General features: G+C 30.1%; 1 protein-coding gene across 1 annotated transcript in view; it reads left to right on the top strand.

Moving 5' to 3' along the window:
- Positions 1-1,470: 1,470 nt before the first annotated feature.
- Positions 1,471-19,824, top strand: part of LOC130451378 (steroid receptor seven-up, isoforms B/C) — a 118,776-nt gene continuing 100,422 nt past the window's right edge. Inside the window, exons 1-2 of the mRNA XM_056790356.1 lie at positions 1,471-1,994; positions 17,858-18,007. Of these exons, the coding sequence (XP_056646334.1) occupies positions 1,697-1,994; positions 17,858-18,007 (448 nt within the window). The 5' untranslated portion in view covers positions 1,471-1,696. The remainder of the gene's footprint in view (positions 1,995-17,857; positions 18,008-19,824) is intronic.

Raw genomic sequence — 19,824 nt, 5'->3', positions numbered from 1 at the left:
TGCATTGAAATAAATCTGGATAGTAGAGTAGATGCACATACATATATGCAGACAGATTTAGCTAGTAAAATCTCGTAAATCATAAGCACTTCGAGCTCTTAAGATGAAAAGAATATTGGCGTATTTATTAAGTTTCTGTTTTCGCAAATATGTCAGGTTCCTCTAGTAAAATTTCCCTTTTCATTTGTTGTTAAGGTTAAAAGACATCCCAACTGTTCCTCATCCTTAACCGACTCTTTTCCACTGTTGAATTGCTCATACTACTTGTAAACAGCCTTCAAAGTTATTCCCGTAGATAGATTTCAGCATTTGGTTTTACTAGTAGCTGAATGACAAGCTATCGAATTCAAACTTGTCTATAAGGCAAAATAATTTAAATATATTCAGGGAAGTAAATGCTTAGTAGTATAAAAATCTCATTCTCCATATTTTTTTATCACCCCTCGTAATACTAATACATTTAGAAGGTATTGTTGTGAATAGTTGTATTTTGGAAATATATGAAATTCTAAATAACGAAGAATAATATCTATCTTTTCTCAAGTTTTGATGCAAATATATACAGAGGTAGACAGTAGAAACGAAATATGTATGTTATTCCCTGAAATTCGAAGAAGCATTGAATTTTAAATTATAGTACAAGTTCATTTTAAAAACTTCATCATAATAAAGTTAAATAAGTTCCAGAAAACTTTTTTACTTATTTATAGTAGGTATCAATGTAAAAAATTTGAGCTAATATCTGGTACCTAGGGTATATTCTAAATAATTATATGTTAAGAAAGTCTATGCAATTCCATTTTATTCCTTAGCGAAAAAATATTTAAAAAACATTTATCTCTTTAACAATGAGATAAAAAGTCGCCTTTCTAATTGTAAAAATTTCGAACTCGTAAGCAGATAATAATTATACTATACTATTTTCGCGGTACATATAAGTAACTGTTTTAATTTTTCGGAAAAGAATTTCCTACCTACATTTAAAAAAAATATATCATCCTGTAGGTACCTACATATCGATTACAATACACAAACACGATTAAAATAACAATATAGATAAATGTACACTTGATCACTAAAAGGTTTCACTTTCCAATGACCCCCACATTAGTACCTAGTTGATGCAAAAACCCAAATAAGAATCACTATCGTAGTCGTACAAGTTGACACTCAATAAGAAAAATGCAGAAGTCAAAGGTAAACACGTGGTAGAAACAGCGGTAGCGAGTGTTTCAAGCCAGAATACGGTTACGGTAAATACTACAGAATTGTTCTGTTGTTTATTGTCTAAGACGGGGTACGATGTAACGCAACTCAGCTGTTCATCGTGTAGAACGCCGAGAGTATTCCGGATTGCGCCAGCCGTTGACCTCCCCACCATCGATTCGGGCTACGCCTCTTGGCCTATCGTGACCCTCGCGTGAACTAAGAACCTCCCCGAACCGCCCAGGCCAAGTCAGTGTCGGGCCCGAGACCGAAAGGTCACTAGTAGAGGCTAGAGTGTTTCGTGGGCTTGACCTATCACCTCCAATGTGAAGATACGTGTTTCGAACTACTCAAACTCTCCACAGGTTCAGGGTGTAGGAGTCCAAAAGTATCTTGAACTCGGTGTCGAGGTTCATGTGGTTGGTGGTGTGAGAGTGCAGTGCGTGTGTAGTGAGGTTATCTCCTGGAGACCGTGGATCGCTTTAACGCCATGGCTCTTGTAGCCAGCTCTTGGCGAGAGACATCGCTAGTTAACCCTATACCGACGAGTTTGAACTCATTGCAAAACGGTTTGAACCCTTTACCTCCTGCTAGTAATTTGAATCCTTTACCGACGAACATTAATCCAATTACTCTTGAAAATCCGGACGTTTCGCTTATCAATCGGCAAACACCATCTCAGAATTCACAAAATAGCGCTAATAGTGTTGACAAGAATCAAAACATCGAGTGTGTCGTGTGCGGGGATAAGAGTTCCGGGAAACACTATGGACAATTTACCTGTGAAGGTAAGTAGGTACTAACTGGTCCAGTGTTACCGTTTTCCATTCATTCCAACGTTAATTGCAAGCATTTAAATCTTTAAGTGGAATTTTAAAATCGAATATAAATGAAAGTTGTCTCTTCGATTATTTAAAAATACTTCTCAAAATTTGCGTTTTTTTCAACATTTCTCCTATTGGTCAGTGGTGTTAATATATTAAAATATCTGTCTATGTAATCATTGATATTATGCATTATTCAAATGAAAAAATAAATACATATATTCGAATTTATTTAATTTATTTCGTGACATTAGTTGTGTAATTAAAATTTCGAGAAAATAAAATATGAGTTTCATCTTTTAATAAAAGACCGACGAAAAAATGTATCAAGAGAACACATTTTTAATATCTTTAGTAATTTAGCATTGACAAATATTGAAAAATATTCATAAATCAAATACAAAACTGATAAGAAGGAATGAAAACATTTAAAGTTTCTCTAATCAAATTTTGGCTTACCTACCACTGTATACACGTATAAATTTTTCAAATAATAATACGGGTTATATTCATAATTTTGTTAATTTTATTTCAATTTTGAAAATAAACAAATTAATAATAATTTAATATGGAAAACAAATTTTTTTAAAAATATTATCCTCAAACTTATGAGCCATTATGAGCAAATTACTATTCGTTTTCCCGAATTATAAATCCAAATTTTTCTGTCAGATATACTTAATTGATCAAATAAATATCACGGTTCGTTATTTCAAGGTAGTTGTTTTTATTATTTTAACAATAAGTAATACGAAGTTCACTATATTTTGAGATGCCAAGAAACTAAAGGAGCTGAAGCTAGCCTCACTGCATCTTGTAATACCACCCTTCTTAAGGGAAGTAACCTCTGACAAAAGTTGAGTCGCTACTCTACCACAGAATAAAAAATAGTAGTACATACCTACCATTGCCATCTAAATATGAATTTGTGAAGAGGAAATGTGCGCGCTCTGATCTATTATGATTTCAAGGTCGGTTTAAGTGAACAAATCTTGATGATTGAAATCATTCACGAGCACCTTGTTTCGTTGGTATAACGAATTCAAAAGAGGACGGATATCGCCAGGTTATGAGGCCCTGCTCTTCACGTCACTGTTGGAAACATTAAGATTGAGACGTAAAGGTCACAGTCAATTTTCTCCCGTAATACCGAATTATTGAAAGCTTGAGATCAACTTATAGTTACGGCAAACTGATATACCTTTAAATGTTTACCTGTAACTTTTGATTCAGTCAATATTCGGGTTAATGCTGCATCACGATTATCGTTACGTACAGCATAGCAGACAGTTGTCTAATGTGACAGTCGGTAACATCCACTCTATTCGCCTGATTTGGCAATTTATGGTCGAAGTTTCACGGTGGAAGAAAAGATAGATAAAGAAATTCATCAATTTTTTGAGAGCCATCCCAAATATGACTGGCTTCAAGCTTTTAAGTTATGGAAACTTCGGTGGATCACTTTTAATATAAATAAAATCATTTTTCTGAAAATACTTAAATACTTTTCCTGTATTATATATATATATATATATATATATATATATATATATATATATATATATATATATATATACAGCGTAACCTGTATATGGCAAATAGTTTGATGATAATCATTTTGTAATAACCTATCTAATCATCTCTAGAGTATATTTTTTGAAATATCTAGCATACAAACAGTGGTATTCTTGAAATCAACCATTTTTAAAACAACCTCAACTTTATTGCAAATATTTGCTTAAAAAAAATAATGGTAATATGTTCAATTGCGCGTGAAAAAGCGTAATAAGTGCGTAGATAAAATTATCTGGGACGTTAATAATTTAATTTCGTAAAGCATAATACGAAACACGTTAACAAATACAAAGGAAAAGATATCGCAAATATATAAATAATTATGTAATTTCAAGCAAAAATAGAGGGGGTTGTAATAATTTAGAAAATAAGAATACATACATCAAGTATAAAACTGATGAAAAATTGAAAAGACAGTCCATGGAACACGACAACGAGAAATAGTGAAAATAAATAGGTACCTAGTGGTTGTTTCAATACCTACATAGTTTCTTGCTTATTATTATAATAATTTCCACAATATTTAAAGTCTAAATCATTTTTTCATTGATACCTACTAAATTGAACCCCCTTTGTTAAATATAAAAACGAAAATTGTTGCAAACATTACACAAATTCAACCAAATATTTCAAAATGAGTATAATAAATGAAATATATACAAGATGAAAAATTTGCTAGAAGGAACATTATTCATATATATTAGGTAAATTTTTTGGTTTAGTTTTTCACTTCAGATCTCGCATGTAACAATAACCAATAAAATAGGTAATAACAAAAAAATAAGTGTGGTAGTATGGAATAAAAAATATCAAGTGAAAAATTACTTGAGTCGAAATGGTAACTATTATTTAATAAATAGAAATAATATTGTTTCCATCAGTTAAATTATTAGGGATATACTTGATCATGGTTCGGATTTAACTCCAATGAAAGCTACACTTTTGTTCTTAATGATCAAAAGTATTTCTTCATTTTTTGAGAACTCATTTTCATAAACGACCTTAAAACGTATCGAATGATATTGAATCTCGACTATTTGATGGTCGCGAAACCAATCCAAACATCCAAAAACCAAATAAGCTAATTCTATGTTCTTGCATTTCCGAAACAGCTTGCCGAACCTCTTAGGTAAGTTCAGTAGAAAAAGCTAAGATATATCTAATAAATTTTTCATCAATGTGGGTTTAAACAATAAACGATTTTATTATAAAGAAATCGACACATAATTTAACAAACTTTCTTATTATGAATTTCATAATATGGATAACTTTTAGTTTTAATTATTTTCCTTACATAATAAATGTATAGACCTTTCGATTTTGTTTGGTAATTATTCTAATAAAAATAAAATTTAATATTGGGCATATATTTTTTTTAATACAAAATCAAAGTAAACTAATTCAAATCAATAAGCTGAAAGAATATCATAAGAACAATAAGTTTTGATTTATTTATATATACCGAAGAACCTGTTCGCCAATACTTCAGTACCTAGTTACACCGATTTTAATTTTACATAATCTTTATTTAAAAATGTAAATGTCAGGTTTCAATCAAAGCAACCCTTTACCTAAATCCCCCTAAGAATGGTTCTATTAAATTTCAACATCGCAGTGGAATTTGAACATCACAATACAGCACCTGTTAAAAGTAGGTAAGCGACCGTGCGGCCGTATGTGTAGCTACACCCCAGGCGACCAACTATAACCCCCTGCTATCCATCTCATACATATTCAAAAATGCAAATTCTTTAAATCCTCACAGTTCTGTTTATATTTTGTATTCTTTATACCCGCATTTAGAAATTGGCGAATTGACGCTTAATATTTGACAGATAATCTGGTCATTCTTTTCCGTGTAGAAAAAAATGATTTTTTATTGGTTGTATGAAGAATAAAATATTTTTTCAATTCGCGATAAATAAATAGATAGTGAATAGATATATATTTACAATTATATATAATAAAGTCAAAATTAAGTTATAACTGAAAAAAATAGGGAAGAATAGTTACGGGTAGAATACTTTGATTCATTTGCATTTATGATTTTAACTCTTGGTATGAACATAGGACTTTTCGGAAACTGATCGAGTTATCGATTCATTTAGGATAGGATAGAATCCTGTCTACCCTAGTAGACCAGTGGGTGAAAAACATGGTAATTTTTTATTATTAGTGACCTGGCCTAGAGATGGCTGTAGTTGCTTGAAAAATACCACGATATTAGAAAATACACAATCTATACAACATATGTTTCAAGTTTGAAGACGCCATGTTGTTTAGTATTTGTTTCGCAGCCATCAATAGGGAACGTTTCATTAGGCTAACCAATATAACTAGATTCGACTCTGGGCAAGACTACTCCTTCATTATCAACAAAAAAAATGGGTAGCAGTGTTTAAGCGAGTATGTACGACCTGCGAAGACCAGCATCGCAGTAGTCGATCAAACGAGGTGATGACTCCAGAAATGTTGAAGGAAGTCCACTGAACTAAAAAGGAAGAATCGGTTTCAAAAGGAGGAAAGACCGTTCCATCTGCAGGCAAGACGATGGCAACGGTTTTTTTGGGATGCGCGTGGGATAATTTTCCTTGAATATTTTGAAAAAGGAAAAACTATCAACGGCGAGTATAATGCGAAATTGTTGTAACAATTGATCAAAAAAATTAAGCAAAGGTAATGCACTTCCTCACACATCTGTTATTCCAATGGCTAAAATTAATGAATTGAAGTTTGAATTGCTACCTCATGCACTCTATTCAACGGATTTAGCCCCCTCGGATGATCTTCTGTTTCCAGATTTGAAAAAATGGCTCGGTGGTTAAATATTTTCAAACAATGAAGAAGTGATGTCGGCAATTAATGGCTATTTTGAGGTACTTGACGACTCTTATTATAAAAAGTATATCGAATTTATTGAACATCGCTGGGAGAATTATAGGGAGCTAAAAGAAGATTACGTTGAAAAATAAATAAATGTTTGTGTTTTCTTTGTTGGACCAGGTACTTGTGGGTACCATTCCCTTTTCTTATTGAATAAATACAATATTTGTAGAATATTTCATTGCAATGAAAACTTTATCCCATGTAAATCTGATTTATAGAAAACATTTTTGTACTCATCTGAAGGAAGAAAAGATCAAATGGGACCAGCTCCGGGGTGTAGGGTGGATGAAGCACCGTAACTATACCATTTTTAGTCAGTCTCCTCCTCTAAAAATCGGGTCAATGATAAACGATCAGTTATCAGTCGACGTCTGTGAGCACAAGATCTGATTTTTTTCAATATTTTAATCGATTCGAATAGTTGATTGGAGAATCGGAGCAAGAACAAAATAGCGCTAGCGAAAAAATCGCTTCATGTCTCGTGGAAGAATTACGTACTACAAAAGCTCCGCACTTAGCAGTGCTAATCTGGTTATTATTTGATCTTCGTTTGTATACGTAGGAGTCTATATTATGTTCACCCTAATATTTTCGACTCTAAAATTTAGTAAAAATTTCGTATAAAACGTTTATGGAACATTTATTGTCGATGTGTGGAGTTAAAAGTCCGATCATATAGCGATTTGTTGAATGATATGACGTTTTACGTTCGCAAATAATTCGTCCAGATGATAACTTTAAACGAGTTGATGTCTAGATCAAGATTCTGGTATACAGGCTTCTTTAAAAAAATTTCAACAAGAATTATCAGTACCATCAACTGTAAGTCAAAATGAATATATTCAATGAACAATCTCATAAAAATCACTTTTCTTAAGGGTATTATCGTGATGCCTTGCAATTTCAAGGTAATAACTGTTAATGAGTCTGATAATACCCAAATAAGATGTTTTTGCGGTCGACGCTTGTCGACAGGCAATGATAAACCATCAACAATAAAATTCATACATGGTTTTTCAACATAAATATTGGGACCTATCGTAGAACTATACGTCTCTTCTAAATGTGGAAAAGAAAAACAAAGAAATATTTTAGCTTAAAGTTTTTTTCATATTATCAAGAAAGAAACAAATCCCAATAAATTAATTTCCAATCAAATCACATGGCAGAGTGGAATCTTTTTTTAGTCTATTATACAAAACTTTATATTACGTATGTACCTACAATAAATCACGATGACAGTGGAAAATCGATCGATAGTGAAACATTTAAAAAAGACTATTGTTCTAAACATAGCAATTACAAATTATTCACCTCTCGAGTTAACCGTTTATAACATTATGTATGTTAATTTCACTTTTTATTATATTATTTCTGCAGAACAGACAATAAATTAACCAGTAGTCAATTACATAAACCAAACATTAATCGCTTCCTCCAAATGAGCTTAAAGATTTATGAATTTAAAATAGATATGAAAGACCACCTATATGGGTTCAAAAAAAGTAAATCTACGGAAGATGCTACCGAGAATATAAAATTATTTACCGACTGATAGATCAAAATGTTTTCGTAACAAGTTTCTTATTTAATTTAAAGCTTTTGATGCGGTATAACATAAAATCCTATCCGACTGAGCTCAAATCGCCATTGCACACGACAAAAAGTGGCACATGGTATCTATACCGAGTTATTGTTTTAGGACCAGTTTTGTAGACGACACGGTTTTCATATATATACATACATCTATCATCAATAGTGTTTAATCCAAGAAAATGGTTGGAAATAATTGTTAAAAACAGTTTTTCCTGAATTTTAGGAAACGGCACAAGCTGGATACAAATCAAAGTTGTAGATGTTTCAATTATACATAAAAGGTTATTCATTATAATTACAGCTTTAAATTGCGATGTTTTCAAATAAAAATTCTTACTTGTCCAAAGAATAATAAATTTCAATTTCAAATTTTTTTCTAATTTCTACTACATCAACTTTTTCGAGTTGTTGGGATACATGTTGTGAACTGTATTTTATAATATTAACAAAATATTATAAACAATAGTACAACAAATACAGAAATATCTACACACTGTCCTTATGTTCTTAACAGTTTTTTCGGAAAAAATACACTCCTTTAGTAGAATTTCTTTAAAAAATCACATTATCATCATCACAAGTAGGTATATTGATGTATGGTACTTCATCAACACATTTTTAAAAATGCTAGATAGATAGACATGTTTGTGGATATTTTAAATTGACTATTTTTTAATACTGATAAATGGTGGTGGGATTGATGAGCCAAATTGATTTAATGGGTAAATTTTACCGAGCGCAATAACTTTCATCGATGACAAACTGTGCTTTCCAAATTCGGGGTGTTTCATAATTGCAATAATGTGGAGGTCAGCATTATTCAAAACATCATTCATTGCTTATTCGTACAAATAATCACTAATTTTAAAACTAAATATATGTTTCATCTATCAAAAAGGTATAATTTTCATATCCATTTGAAATATTACAGTCCATAATTACATTTATTTATTTACTATTTATTTATTTATTTACATTTATTTATTTATTTAGGAAATTTAGGAAAAAGCGCTTTTCAAGAACAACTATCTTCTCATCCTCTGTTTTCCACTGTTTCATTCCAAGTCACACAAAAATCCCTGTTAAGAAAACATGGTTAAATTTTAAAAGTATCTAATTACAATAAATTTTAAAACAAATAATGACAAAAAACCTAATACTTTCTCGACTTAAAACATGTGTTAATAATTCTTCATTCATACTCTAGTTTAACTTCGGAACTTTGTAATATAGAATCATGCAGTTTTAACTGTTGTATTTGTAATTCAGTAAAAGTTGGAAAATAAAATTTATAATATATACTTGTACTGTATTTCTATTCGACATATTTGAAAGAACTTTTGTTCGACAACAGAAACCATTACCACATTCATAGTTAAGTGTTCTCTTTTATAGATTTTTTTCCTATAGGTACCTCAATTAGGTATAACATTCAATATCTTCAACGCCACTTTTCAGGTTTTATCCAAATCTTCACTATTCAATAGTTACCCTTGCGACTTACAGAAACCGTTTTCATGAGGGAAGTAAATTTGACTATGTACAGCATTGATTTGCAGATCAGAAAGTTTCACATTACAAATATTATCCCCAGCCACTTATTCACAATGAGAATGTGATATTTCGATCGTAACGGATACTACATACATCCCTTATATAATATTAATAGGAATAGGTAAACTATCGAATTTTTAATAAGCAACAAGATAAAAATGATTACTTATAAACTGCAACTGATTAGTGACCACATATTTGTAATTCGGTTACAAATTGAGTGATTATATTTCAGAATTTAATACAACTAACATTCAGTTTTTCAATTTTTTGATAGTTATTCGTTTGTTTTAATCCAGTTTTAAAAATTTCAATTCATTAACAATTGAAGAACATGTGTTGGCAAAAGGACAGGAGAGGAGAGGTTATTTAGATATTGTACAATCGGACGACGTAATATAAAGCGCATTTTTTTCAAAATGAATTTTAAAATCCAATATCTAAAAATAGGTACCTTCAATATATGACTTGATAAAAATAAACATTCATTGATAAAACGAAAAATGACATTACTTACCTACAAGGGTGTTCTGCTTAAAAAGGCATTAGACAGTCCTTTCTGCGCCCTATTCGATTACTATTTAGTATTTTACGAGTGATACAATGTATAACGATTACTGACTGAGGTAGGGTATTAAACAGAACCTAGCGTTAGGCTAGTTTTCAAATATATCTCTCATCGTGTCTACGTGATAATCATCAGCAGCAGCCTTAATTTTTTTGTCATATTATAATAACGCATTTGATATATTATCATCTTTAGTGCCAACTTGTAGTATTATAATGCATGTCCCACTTAATCAGCAAATCTACTCAACCGTAATTTACTACATTATAATTTTCGAATACTTTTCATCAATAAAAAAATTACATCTGTTATAATGTGTAAAGTTTTTATCTTACGCAAATATTCTAGCTACCACAATACTATCCTCAATGATTCGTGTCACTATGCGCTTTCCAAGTTTTTGTGTTTAAACCCACAACTTTTCAGAGCAATGTCTCCATGCTGCATCTCTGTATGGTTTTTAATGTAGTATATATATTATAAATAGTTCTACATAAAAACTCTCACGTAATTCTGTAAATTTTCCGAACTTTTAGTATGATCCACCAAAAACTCTATCATGATAACTGAATCAATAGGGGGTTTATCAATTGTAATTAATTCTGTAATTCTTACGTATTATTTTGAAATTGCTGGGTATCGAATATATGTAAAATAATTTGTTCGATTTTTAGTAGTCTTTCTAGTTGAATTTATATGTGATAATATTCTCAGTTATACATGAAACAGCTTAACAGGCCTTATGGACCCAAGGCTTGGAGTCGCTCTACTGTTTTATTTTTGTACATGTCTACTTCACACCAGTTCTCTATTCCTATTATTTCAAGATCTTCTCTACATCCTTCTATCCATTTTTTCCGTGGACGCCCTCATTTCCTTTTCGCTCCTTCTCCCATTATTAAAGATCTTTTCATCCAAGTATCATCGTCCATTCTGGCTGTATTCTCTGACTACTTATTTCATCTCTGCTTTACCATACACTGATTTGATCTTTACGTTAGTTTGTCTCCTCCACGCTTTTTACTCCTGCACTCCTTTAAAATCGTTCTTAGTACCTTTCTCTACCATATAGCACTGTTGGTTTTATATCTGTCTTGTGAATGAGTAACTTGGCAGCTCTTGAAATATTGTTTGATCTTAATAGTCCTCCTAGAGCTCCAAACGATTTGTACCCTCTCGCCAGTCTTTTACCGATTTCCCTTGTTTCACCTCCTTCGTTTGTCACTGCCAGTCCTAGGTATTTGAACTAAACAACACGTAAATACTACACGCCACTGTCTGTGTCTACAAAAATTAGATTTATTTATAATCAGGTCTAGTAAAATGAATGACCAATAAAATAGGATTAAATTTACTATTCACCGTTTTATTTCTAGGTGTATCAAAACATTCTTTCAGTAGCCTATTTAGGACATACAAAATCTGTTTTATGCATCTCAATATCTGAAGACGGTAGAAAATTTATGTAAGCTGGAAAAATATTTAGTGAACTTTTCTCGAAAAATTTTCTCACTGCAAGATAAGATGGGCTCGTGGTAAAAAAGTAGGAATTTATTCTTGACAAAAAGAAATTTTAGCCGCAATATCATCAAAATTAAATTAGAGATGTTAAATGTATAATGCTTCTAAATATTCGTGATTTTAGGACTCTTTTGTTTGATGGTATTTAATAATTTTTAAAAGAAAAATTTTGACGTTTCGACTTTTTTTAAATTTTTATCAAAATATGATATTGACACTGACAATTTGCTTATTTATATTGATTTATAAATCACCTTCATCATGAATATCAAAATAAGAATAAAATCATAATAGAACTTTGTTGTAATAAGAAAAATTAATGTTTCCTTGGTCCCTACATCTCAGATATATAGCGGTAATCAATTAAATTATTTGTAGTTTTATTAGAATTAACAAAATAGAAATTTGACTTAAACCATTTAGATCTTTTTATCATTTATAACTATCATTTATGAATGTGAACCATTTCTAAAAATTCTCTTTTTCGTGTATTACATTCCGTTTCAAGAATTTTTGAATCTTTAAAATTGAATTTATGTTTTTTTGATATTTCATGGTGCGTTAATGTAAAGAATCAAATTGAAAACATAAATAAAAAATTCAATTCTTATCATAAAAAACTTCAATTCACAATCGAGGTTGAGTAAAATAATAAAATCAATTTTCTTGACGTCACATTATATAAAATTAACAATAATTAAATCTGAGTATATATATATATATATATATATATATATATATATATATATATTGTATATATATTGTATATCGATATTGTGGATCAAAAAAAGTACTCAGATACTTAGATTTAAATGAGCTAGAACGTGTAGGCCGTGAATCTATTTTGACACTTTGACCTATTGATCTATAGTGTGCCCCGGACTGTTTACTAGTCAGGTCAGCTACCTGACAGGGAGATAAACGGGTTATGTTTTTTAGATTTAAGAATAGTGAGAGTAAGTATTCTAGTCTTTGCTGACAGATCGCACCAACAGAGCTGCTGCAAACCAGTAACTCTCCTTACGTCGTGTTTGCTTAATGGAAGGAATTTTTGGGTACATAATAAGAAAGAAATATCTTGGATTGTTTTAGACCGGGTTTAATCAATTTAATCTGATTTTCTTTAGTTTTTCCACTTTTTTATGATCATAGCTTGATGACTTTTTGGGAAACCTATTGTTATAGTCCTATAAAAGCTTGTTAATTGTCGTATACTCCTGTGTGGCTGGGTACGCACAATTCAGGTCTTTACCGTTTCTTCTTTACTTCTTTACTTGCCCATTTCATTTCATTATTGTTGTAAGCATTATACTTATTTGGGAATTAAGTTATTATTATTACATGATAGCAAACTTTGAAAATACAAGCTATGTAAAAAACTTTGAGTTATTGTTAGAGAAAACAGAAACAGGTTAAGAAAGTTCATATTGCATCAATTGCAGTTTTTGAAGGAAACTATTAAGTGTCAGCCACGCTTACTCAACCTAACTTAACAATATAGATTAATCTAGACGTATGAATCGAATCGAATAGAACACTGTAAGTTTTTTATCAGATTTTTTATCAATACTTGCTAATTTCATATTGTACGATTGAAAATATTTTGTAAATGCCTAGATATTAAAATTATCATAGTATAAAAGTAATAAACCTTTCTTTGTCTCGTATTTTAAATTAATGGGTCTAATATGTCTCTACTTTGGCTGTCATACATGTCGCGTCGTTATAGTTTTATTGCTCAAAATGTTTTTATAAAGACTCATTTTTCTTCGTCGGTCCCAAAGGGGTTGTCAAATTTTCAACGTGGAGCCCTAGATCCCTTATAACGATGTCTCGGCATTTTTTAACACAGCTTCTCTTTAGGGAGTGTTCGATCAACGACATTCTATGTTTCCTATTAAATAACATTACAGTTTTAAGAATATTCATTCGATTGGAAGGAGAATTTAACAATATCAATACATGTCTTCTTAATCATCAATTTTTTCAAAAGTTTTTCCCTTTTTTGGAATTTATTTGCATTAAAACGATACTTAATAATATAGTTTACAGAAAGATGAAAGAGTCCAATATAGATATGCAAAATGATGTGCAGGTGATAAGCTTTTACGGGCAGAGCAGATATGAAGTTTGAATTACCTAGACTTAATATTTAATGTGGCCAACTGTAGCCATCTCAAAAATGAACACCAAGACTAATCGGAAACTGAAAAAATCGAAGCATACACCAGTATCTATTATCTGCATAGTGATAGACAAAAATGAAAGGAATAGAGTAATTTATAGTAGTAGGCTATTGAAAAAACTGGACTATGATAAATGCAATATTGGCAGAAAAAAATGGCAGAAGGAAGAAGCGAATTTTCTCAAAAATTAAATAGAATTGATGCATAATTTCCCTACGACGATCTATTGGAATCCTATATATACAGATTACATTATCCAGCTTTATTTTACTTGTTAGCTAACAAAAGATATGAAGGTTACTAATTTTGCATCGCCTCAAAAAGTTTCTGTTGCAATTAATGGCATTAACGCATCTTGCTTAGATATTTCGTTGCCCTTATGATCCTTGTACCTCGTTACCCAGGTCATCGTGACTATCGTGGTAATCCAGAATGTTTATAGAACATACACTAGATACTAGTGAGTTATTTACTAGTAAGTAAATAACTGAAACAATAATAGTTACAATCCACAAGTTTAGCCGATAGCAAAACAAAACGATTTTTTAGCAATAACAAAATTAAAATGAGGTTATAGAAAAGTTTCAATTCGGTGATTTATATAAGAGTAAAATAATAATAGATACCGGCGGTATAAGAGAATAATGTGTAAACCGTTATTTTTATTGAATATAGGATATGTTTTTCAAACAAATATAACGTACTCGTATTTAATACAAAAGATATTCAATCAAATTCAACTGAAATGGATAACATGAAGTAAACACAAAGGCTTGAATACGGTAAAATTGTCTTTTATATAATTCATGAGCACACCTGCCTTACTACATTTTCCGTTGATATTAAATAATAGAGTTCTTTTTAGTAAAAATCTAAACAAAACAATAGTACCGGACACTGCAATGACGGACATTGTCAGACAATAAAACATTTCCAGATTTATGTAATTGTCACAGTGCATTAGAGCGAAACCACGTGAAAAAATTGGTAGGCACAGACATCGATGTTACGGTGGATGACTAGGGCTCCTTTAATTCCTTAGAAGCTATTTTTACACCAAACATGCGATTAAATCAACATATGGCAGATAATTTTTAAATCATACTGGCTAATAGAGGGTGTGAGATTTTGTATATACCTAGTGGGATAAAAAGAGATTAATAATAATTAATGTTCTAATAATTGATTTCCTTCATTTCAAAAATACTTATTTAGAAAGTATCTGCTTTCTAAATTTATATGAACTTCTTGAAAATAAAAAGTCTGATGCTAGAACAACTTTTGATATTAGTTGGGTTGTGAATAATTTTTAGTACTTTCATTTCATACATATGTTTCGTCTAAATTTCGTACGTCTCCATTTTAGTAGCTGGCAAATTACAAAATAATTGAATGAATATCTTTTAAACACTTTGGTTTTCCGTACATTAAAAATGAATTGAAAAAGCCCATTTTCATTTGTTATTTTCATTAAAATATACAGTTGGAAATTATATCCATTATAGTTCGATAAAATAAGGATTCGAATAAGAAAATTTGCAGTGTTCATGAATAAAAAATGTAAAATTTCAATTGACAGGTAAAAAAGAAATAATTAAAAACTATTCCTAAAATCATTATTTTGAGAATATGTTAAACACGTGGGATAATATGAAGGTCCAATCAAAATGTATAGGAACTAAATTTTTCTATAAAATCGTCTTGAATGAATTTCGAATATTTGCAGTAAAAACCAAGATATTTGCAAAAACGATCAAAATTTGCTGTACTGAGCGTGATTTAAAAAAATTCTCAACAAATCGAAAAAGTTAATTTTTCATATATTTTACACATATACTTAGTTTAACAAATTATCTCATACGTTTTCTTTATTTATTCGTTATGTATTATGTAAGTTATGTAATTTTATTAAAAAAATTTACCTGTACCATTCTTAATTTCTGAATAAATTTTTAGAAAATTTCAGAGTTCATTTGTTAAACTTTGTGTACATGTGATTTAAATAAAACGTTTGAAAATTCACTTTTTTATAAATGTTTGATCAATAAATTGTGACTATTTATCTCGTTTTCTATTGCAAATACGTGGTTTGAAAGGATGGTATAATCCATTTTAGTCCTTACTTTTTCTTTTTTTTGCATATCGTTTCACATTTTATATAAATCTTAAAAATAGGTATTTCGGGGCAGTTTTTTATTATTTTCTATCTATCTATCTATCTATCTATCTATCTACCTCTAAATGTATGCTATAATCAACTTGAGTACAATGAAAAGTGAATAATTTTTTACACATAATAAAAATGAACCTTTGGATCTAAAATATTTGTTTGTATACCTAACAGTCTTTTCCAGTTGCACATTTTAAACTGTATCCATCAAGTTCTACATTCTGTTCGACTACAGTTTCTATTAACTATTAACGCTTACAATTTCCTTTCTATTCTATTAAAAATATTTAAAAGCGACCCTCATCTTTCGAAGCACATAAAATATAAATAAAAAATACCATTACGTTGGTTTCAATATTAATTATTACACGTCTATAATATGCTTTAATATCTGTATATATAAGCTGCTATTAAATTATCACAATCAGCTTGTGTGAAAGTACAATAATACATATGTGCATAAGCACAATTTGTTTTTTTATTTCGGATGATATTATGATAATATTAATAGAAAAATTAAATTGATTGAGTCAAATTTCTGATTCATTCCTAGCTCATAACTATCTTCTCTATCGTTAAAGTCTCTACTTGCATTTCAAGCTAAGCTAAACTGAGACGTATTACATGTAACCGAATTTTTTTGAAAACTGTAATTTCCTATGACGAAAATTTTTCGATATATTCGACATATTAAAATATAGCCTCCGCTTCAGATATTTTTCTGCAGTTATTTTGTTTTATGCGGTCAAATACATACAAACAATTAATATAACCTATAAAACGAATTCCTAGTAGAAGGAAAGTCAGACAAAGAAGAAAACTCATACTGCAGTGGATGTGGCGAAGAATACAAGGAAAATACACTGATAAGCGACAGGATCCTATGTATTCGGAACAGCTTTTGCCTTCACGAAGATTCCACTAAATAAGGAGACTACTGCAACATCTGCGGTAGGTTTCAGTCACCATTTCCTTCTTCTAATAGCTTGGTGAGATGATGACAGTTCCTCTTAAATAAAAATGTGTTTTATCACCTTTATTTTATTTTATGAAGAATTTAAGAGTTATGTTATAATTTAGATTATTTTACCACAGTTATTCTATATGTGTTTTTTTGTTTGTCTAAATATATGAGTATTTCATCAATTTCAAGTTTTTGCCAATTAATTAATAACCCGGAGCTACTATACATCAATTTTTGAGGAAACACTATAATTGCAATATCTAAAAATAATTTCATCTTCTTATATAAATCTCGTTAGTTATTATAACTTTGTTATTAGTGTTACCCAATTACACCATTTTACAAATAACTATAGTTTTAATTCCGTTATCAAATTTCAGTTTGGGTTTTTAGGTAAATAACGAACTTCCTTTAAAAAGAAACATTTAACACATGAATGCTACTAAATCCAAACACCTGTATCAGTGAATGAGCAATATCAGTCGTAATTGTATATGTGAAAGCCTATAAAACTAAGAAACCTTTCTTATTCGGAATAATACTGAGGAAGGTGCAGAAATAGTTTGTATAGAAAAATTTAAAAAAGGTTTCTCAAATTCTACGGAAGTATAAACGCATTGTAATTGAGTTACAGTTATTAATAAAAATGTTTTTGTCAATTATTATTATTTGGTATGTCGATTCCGACATACCAAAAAAATTTTTATAACCTGAAAATCTTTGATACATTCATTACATTTCCATTGACAAGTATAGACAGCAGGGATCATAAAAATAATGTTACTCACTATTGGCTTTGTGTTACAGGTTGCAAGTCATTTTTCAAGAGGAGTGTTCGAAGGAATTTAACTTATTCATGTCGAGGAAGCAGAAATTGCCCCATCGATCAACACCATAGAAATCAATGTCAATACTGTCGTTTAAAAAAATGTATGAAAATGGGTATGAGAAGGGAAGGTACGTATTATTTTAATGTATTACTTTTTCGAAGTTTTGACTAATTCTATATTTTTATGCAACTCTTCAATTTGAATTCGTCGAGAAGTAAAATTAAATTTAAATATCAGAGTAAAATATATACAGAGCTCTCTGTCTTCGAGTGCGGGGTATTATACCAGAAAAACTTTTGCTGGGCAATGCCCACATTAAATTAATTTACGGCATAGATTTAGGTGAGAAAAATTCTTATTTAGCTTCATTTACTTATTTACTTATCTTCTCCATTTAGTTCTATCTTTTGCTTCTTGTTAGCCCGACTTCAGTTCAGTCCTCTTTTATGCAGTTTTTTTTCTATTTCCTCATTCCATTTCCTTCTGGGCCTGACTCTTCTCTCCTTTTTGTTTGTTTCGGTTTACCATATCACTTTAACTGTTCTGTCCTCCTTCATTCTCACTATTTTCCAATCTATCTCAATGGTTGATCGATTTTTTGAACTAGACTACTACTTCACCTCCGCTATTTTTCTCGGTATCTTCATTTCACAAGTTGTTGTTTTTGTATCAATTTATTGGTTAGCACCCAAGATTCGCAACCAGAGATCACAGCATTGATAGTAGTACTGATTCGTAGATTCTCGTTTTTATACGTTTTGTTATCTCTTTTTTGTAGGAAAGTCCTCTGTACAGAGCTGCATATGTAGATATTCTCTTATTTATCATTTTGGCTATCTCTTCGTCAATTCTTTTATCTGGTCTTATGATTGTCCCTAGATACTTCAGCCTATTAACCCTCCTCTTTTCCAGCTCATGTATTTGCACAGTTATTTCTTCTGGTTTGTTTGATATTTTCATTATTTCTGTCTTTTGTAAGTTTATCTGCAGTTCCGTATTGCTTAATTTCATTATTCCACTTTAGGCTAGCTTTAAAAATATACAAAATATTAGCAAATTTTTCAAAGAAATCCTTTAATAAAATATAGCAATAGAACATGAAGATGATTCAGGAAATAAGAAAATAAATTTGTTGTTGTTGTTTTGACAGAAGTACTTCACTCCTGATATCACAAATTTCATTTTACTTTTCCTTATTTACTTTATACTGTTTTTGAAATACTACACTTTATACTGTCTATTTTTATACTATACTAATAGAATTAGAATATACCATGTATATATATATATATATATATATATATATATATATATATATATATACATATATATAGTATATATCCATGAAAGAAATTATTACATTATATAAATGAAAGATTTGTCATTTTCATAGAATTAATAATTGAACTTCGTTCAAAAAGAATATTTTCGTCGACATTATAATATATTTCAGAAAATATTTTTGTCTGTTCACTTTTTTCAATATTTTATTGCTTTTAGTACAACAACCAATTCTCCTCTAAGCTTTTTCATTCTGACAGTTTCCACGCCATTTCCTTTATCACTTATCAATTCTATTCGCTTTAAATACCTGAGGAACTGCATTCTTTTTGAAACTATTTTTTCACCATAAAATATTCAAATTCAAAGATTGAACGTTATGTTTGCTGTTTCTTAATAGCTTGGATTCCATTGGAAAATTCCCCGAGTTTGAAGTTGACATCAATTTTTAAATCAATATAAACTATAAAAATGAAAACAAGACTCAAATATAAATATATGAAGTAGAAATGATAGGAAGTTGCAGGAGAAATTGCAAAAAAATAACTAGTATAGATACCAAAAGTTTAAGTATTTTTGGAAATTCAGCATTATATAGCCCAAAAATACAATAAACTAAATATTTGAAATGATTTTTTATACTTTTCCAAAATATTCAACAAA

This window comes from Diorhabda sublineata, chromosome X (genome assembly GCF_026230105.1).
Source record: "Diorhabda sublineata isolate icDioSubl1.1 chromosome X, icDioSubl1.1, whole genome shotgun sequence".
NCBI lineage: Eukaryota > Metazoa > Arthropoda > Insecta > Coleoptera > Chrysomelidae > Diorhabda > Diorhabda sublineata.
Note: the sequence above shows the minus strand (reverse complement) of the source record. Positions and strands in the feature narration are given on the sequence as shown.